Genomic DNA, 5699 nt, shown 5'->3' on the forward strand with positions numbered 1-5699 from the left:
ATTCAGGAGGGATTGGATTAGAAATTGAGCGCTCGGCTGTTAACCTACGGAAAATATGAATGGACAAGTTTTTCTATTTAAGGATCCTCCTGTCATTGGCTGGCTGAACTTGGGACGGACCATTTTTTATTATCAGAGAAACGTCCCATTTTCTTTTCCTATCTTCATGTCTTTTCCTAGCACGCTCAGTGCACTTAAAATGGCTCATTCTCTCATTTACATTTAACACGGTCTTGCTATTCATGAATAATCATCGTCCCGCTATAATTGAATACAGCAGAAGCAGTGTGTTCGCCCTGCACTGGGGGAATGGTATGCGCCCTGTCACTGTGCGAGCAGGAGAGGGAGGGTCAACATGGCGTCTGAACAGGTCCGTTATGTTCAATATTTGTTGTTATTCTCGCCTTTTACTTCGTTTTTTCGCGCTGTTGTTTGTTAGGAACTCTGTAGTAAATGTTCCAGAGTAACACTTTAATGTAATAAATATAAATGTTATTGGCTTCGTCGTCTGCCCCCCGTGTAGGCTATAGCCTATAATACCAGTGTAATAAATAATGGCCTTCTCTTCGTTATTATAGGCAGAAGAACAAATAAAAACATCACTGTAGCAGGTTTACTGTTTGACAGCAAAGACATGTTTCGAATATAAAGACACCATGAGCTGTATGCTAGTGAGACATTTAAGTTTATTTTCGTTTTGCTGCTAAATTAGTTGCAGTTTATTTTTAGTTATGGCCACACACAGACAGACAGACGCGGGGCATTTAACTGAGATGCATTCCAACCAACGCAGGGCTAGTTGTGTAGCCTACGGACTGTTAGTGTAGATCTGTGCATAGTTTCATACACAATGAAAAACATATTTTGCATTAAGCATACACCAGTATACAGACTCTTAAGTGTAAATTACACTAATTTTAAAGGAAAGTAGCCTATGTAATCATATAATCTGTGTATGGAGTTATGGGAATTAGATTTTAAAGGGTCATTATAATTATTGATACCTTATGATACTCTCTGCTAAAAGTATAGCTGTTAGTGCCATGCCCTGAGAGATTGTTTTGCCTTCTAGGAGAGTTCCAATGGGCCTGTGAAGAAGTCCATGCGAGAGAAGGCAATAGAGAGACGAAATATCAACAAGGAACACAACAGTAACTTCAAGGCGGGCTATGTGCCCATCGAAGAAGAACGCCTCCATAAGACGGGGCTGAGAGGACGCAAGGGAAACATGGCTGTCTGCATCGTTGTCCTCCTCTTCCTCCTCGCTTTAATCAATCTCATTGTGAGTGCTACAAATCTATGTCCATTGGCTGCGCTTGAAGGTGGAGACAGCGATTCTGGAGAAAGCCTGTTGGCAAAATCAGTGAATATCTCCTGTCAATCCTCTACCTGTCTTTACTGCGTGTGTGTGCTGAAACAAGATCCAGTGTTAATACTCAGCATGTAAACAAAGTTATGGTAAACAAATGGGGCCCACCGTTGCTAGCAACATGCCCATTTATAGAGCCTAGGCTGTGTATTAACACCGGATTGGTTTTCAGCGAACACATAGTATGTTCAGGTTGTGAGGGTTTATTCACTGATTTTGACAAGAAATTATTTTGACAACAAAGAGCTGACTCCACCTTTAATATCAGGAAAACGATGGTAAACACAGAATGATCATTGTGTGTTATTGCATGAATCGTCCTTCAGATAACTCTGGTGATATGGACAGTGATACGTATCGGTCCGAATGGGTGCGACAGTATGGAGTTCCACGAGTCGGGCCTGCTGCGCTTTAAACAGAAGGCGGACATGGGCATCGTGCACCCGCTGCACAAGAGCACAGTGGGAGGCCGCAAGGACCAGGACCTCACCCTGGTCGGCAACAATAATCCCGTGAGAAACACAGAGAACTTTTACCATCGTAGGCTAAGCATTTTAAACAACTGAGAACCTGACACAGCTGCTCTATTTTCAAATGTTTAATGTGTGTTGTTCCAGGTTGTGTTCCAGCAAGGCACCACTAAGCTGAGTGTGGAGAAGGACAAGACCTTGGTGGTCAGCGACGTTGGCATTACCTTCACAGACCCTCGTACACAGAACACATACTTCAGCACAGACTTCGACAACCACGAGTTCCATTTGCCCAAAGGAGTCAAAGTTCTGAGTGTAAAAAAGGCTTCCACGGAAAGGGTGTGTTTAATGCTAATCACCACTGGGAGCTGTAGGCTTTCAAAGCAACAATTCACTTATCATTTTGGAGTTTAACAACCTGTACACAAATGACTAAAATACAACAGATTGATTGGTAAATAAATGTAAATTTTAGAAACTTTGTACAATGAACAAATGAAGCATGATGGCCTGTGTGTCCCCCACACACAGGACATCATCAGTGTAAAGTGGAGTTTAGACCCAAAATTCAGTTTTCAGTTGCTGAACGTAGGGAACCGCAAAACAATCCTGGTTTATCTTCAGAATAAGCACCTGATTAGAAAGGCCCGGATTGGAAATGTAAAGGTGAAGTTTGCGATTCACCAAAGCTGTTTGTACTTACAGCAGTGTTTTTACAAGGGTACAAAATAAAGGGAGAAATATGAAAAAAGATCAAATATCAATCTTTCACTGGTTAGTCTGAGTGATATATATTATACAGTATTATTACATTTATGTGGAAATTATATATAGTAAGCTCATGTTTTGTCCCCAAATGTTAGATCACCAGTAGTGCTGCATCTGACCTGACCATTAAAGGGGACAGCAAGGCTATTATTCGTGGAAATGAGGGCGTCAACATCATGGGCCGGACTGTGGAGTTCAAAATGGGCGGAGGCATCGATCTTAGGGCTGTAAGTGACATGTCCTGTTAATATGGCTTGACTGTGTGAAACTGGGCTTGAGGAGTGAACGTGTTTCCACTTCTGCTACAAAAAAATTAAAAAAATTAAAATTGTTGTCTCTTTAAATAAAGCTTTGCAAACACTTGTGAGTGAACAACTCATTAATGTTATGCATTTGTCTTGGCAGGAGAACAGCATCGTCCTCAATGGATCAGTGATGTTCAATGCCTCGCGCATCCCTAATTCCGCAGGAGTCGTGTATTTCGATGAGGGAATGGAACGCTACAAGCTGTGCATGTGTGCGGACGGGACTCTGTTCCGCGTGCAGGTGAAATATCCCAACATGGGCTGCCAGACTTCAGATAACCCCTGTAGAAAAGCTCACTAGGAGACTTGACTGGAATCTTCTCTGCAATCTGCTACCACTTAAATCAGATTACATATGTGCGTATGTATAAAAGAGAAAAAACGTCTTAAAGGACGTCCATCATGACTTGCACATAATAATACCTCTGCAGTTCACCTCACAAGTTCTCCATGCCTCATTTTGTTTGTAAAATAGGAATGGCATTACAGATCATATTGCCACTTGGCCAAAGATATTGTTTTTAAGATATAACATTATTATAAGCGCTAATGTATTTGAATTGTTCTGCAGGTTTGCCAACTCTAAATAAAATGTGTAAAGAGCACATAACAATATATTTAAAAAGTATACTTTTGTATACACACTCCCTTTTGATAACAAGTAGAAGCTAACGTATTTACTTTTTGCCTTACCATCCAGTATTACTAATGTACGAATCTTGGAAAGGGGTTTTTCATTGTTTCTGGCAGCTGTGTTTGATATTTTTTCGTTTATTGTATTCTCTGACAAATGGGTGGGACATTGAATTATAATTAAAGTTTCTGTAATATTAGAAGTGTAAAACACATGACAAATGTTAATCCATCCAGTTATTTAAGAACAGAGTAGGTCTTTCTGTTTCTCTTTCATCTTGGACTCTCTATCGTGCACGTGCCAATGGATTTACGAGGGATGATGTAGAACATAATATGTATGTAATATTCAAATTTTGTTGCCAAAACCTTTTTTTTTTACGACGGAATTATACAACAACAGAGCGAGACTGTGTGTGCACAATGTTATGTTACAGATGGATGAAAATCTCTTTAAATGATGTTCACTTATGTCAGGACAGTTGAAATCATCAGTCGCTTGGTTTGAAGAATATATTGAGTGGTCTGAATTTTGTGCAATATAATATAAAAGAGTTGACCTTGACATTTAACTTTTGTTGGTCTTGTATGTTTTATAACTGTGCTGATGCTGAGAAATGTCATCATCAAGTAGTTGTTCTCAAGACATTAAAAAAGCCAATCAGCCTTATTTGAAAATGTGTTCAACATTTCCTTGCCGTGTTTGTTTCAATAAAGAAACGTGTTGCTATGCCAAACTTCTTATTGTTTGTTTTCATTGAACGTCTCCAGTGCTCACATGCTCCCTTTAAAATCATAAAAGTGTGCAGTGCCTTACTACGCTGCTTTATTATCTAATAGAATGTGCAGCTAGGGCATGGCTCTCCTGGCCATAAACGTTCAGGATTGTAGTTATCTATCACACAGGAAAACAACTACAGTAAGACATTAACTAGGCGTGGTGTAAATGATTGAATGGATTGCAAAATGGCATTTTTGGGTAGGTTGTATGTAAAGCTAAGACGCAGCAGAAATATATTTCAGACTTTGATCAGAACTGCCAGAGACAGTCGCAGTCGATACACTTAGACGAAAACGGTCACAAGTTTCCCTGACAGCTTGGCATTGGTCAGACACACGGGTGAGTTTGTCTGTATTAGTGTTCATATTAGATTTATTTTAATGTAATGATTTACTAATATAATTAATATATATACTATATATGATTCTTTATGTAAATATTGTAAAATATACTAAACTGTAAAAAATATGGTTCACGTTAGTCCTGCATTTTGCAAGCAGGAAAATGTACTTAACGTATGAAAAGCCATGACCTTTTGGCCCATTTGCGTTAAAAATTACTATCATCTTAATAGTCAATAGCCAATACATTTTTCTCAGTGTTGGGTATTAAGCCTACAACCTTTTATGAATTATACATTTTGTGTGCTTAATTCTTTAAGTAACTTATAAGTTATTAGATAAATGTAGAGGAGTAAAAAGTAAAACGTTTCCAACTGAATTGTAGTGGAACAGTAGTGGCATGAAATGATCAAATAATCAAGTACAGTACAAGGGCCTCAAACTTTTAGTTAAATTCCAACATTGACCATGTCTGATCTTATTTAATCTTTTTGAGTGAGCCGTCCATAATCTATCTATGCTTTTACGACAGGTTGAGATGGCAGCAGCAATACAGGGGCTAGTGTTGGCTGTTGTGCTGCTCGCCGCCCCCTCCTCATCCCTACCTGCTTGTCCGGAGCCCTGCACCTGTCAGAGGGACTCCCTTTTGAACTGTTCCACCACTGGCCTATCCTCTGTGCCACTACACATCCACGATTCTGTCAAAGAACTAGACTTGTCTCACAACCTCCTTGCCTCTGTAACACTGGACCGACCACATTACCACCTCAGGACTGTATGGCTGGGGAACAACAGTATCACACACCTGTCTATGTGTGTGGAGAGAAACCTGGGAGGAAGGTTTTATGTCGGTAGAGGAAGAAGACATGTGCCTCGCTCGAGACCTTGGGGCAGATGCATGTCTTGGGCCCCCACCCTACAGCTGTTATCTGTTGAGAGGAATCAGCTTAAGCAATTCCCCAAGGGTGAGTCAGTGCCAGTGGTCATACACACCCATATATAAACCAACGTCACAGCACATGAACAGCACAA

At 40.1% G+C, this 5699-nt stretch overlaps 1 protein-coding gene across 1 annotated transcript; it reads left to right on the forward strand.

Moving 5' to 3' along the window:
• The first annotated feature begins 339 nt into the window (after positions 1 to 339).
• On the forward strand, positions 340 to 4275 carry sgcb (sarcoglycan, beta (dystrophin-associated glycoprotein)). The gene is made up of 6 exons (XM_080033007.1): positions 340 to 370; positions 1073 to 1282; positions 1696 to 1881; positions 1987 to 2178; positions 2703 to 2834; positions 3013 to 4275. Exons 1-6 carry the CDS (start codon positions 356 to 358, stop codon positions 3211 to 3213), a joined length of 936 nt encoding a protein of 311 aa, XP_079889133.1. The 5' UTR covers positions 340 to 355; the 3' UTR covers positions 3214 to 4275.
• The last annotated feature ends 1424 nt before the right edge of the window (positions 4276 to 5699 follow it).

Source organism: Ammodytes marinus, assembly GCF_949987685.1.
Source record: "Ammodytes marinus genome assembly, chromosome: 8".
Taxonomy (NCBI): domain Eukaryota; kingdom Metazoa; phylum Chordata; class Actinopteri; order Uranoscopiformes; family Ammodytidae; genus Ammodytes; species Ammodytes marinus.

Bases quoted from the DNA above. Each gene is read 5' to 3' on its own strand.
- sgcb (XM_080033007.1), top strand. The intron at 1,283-1,695 runs GTGAGTGCTACA...ATCGTCCTTCAG, and splicing joins TCGCTTTAATCAATCTCATT to ATAACTCTGGTGATATGGAC. The intron at 2,835-3,012 runs GTAAGTGACATG...TTGTCTTGGCAG, and splicing joins GAGGCATCGATCTTAGGGCT to GAGAACAGCATCGTCCTCAA.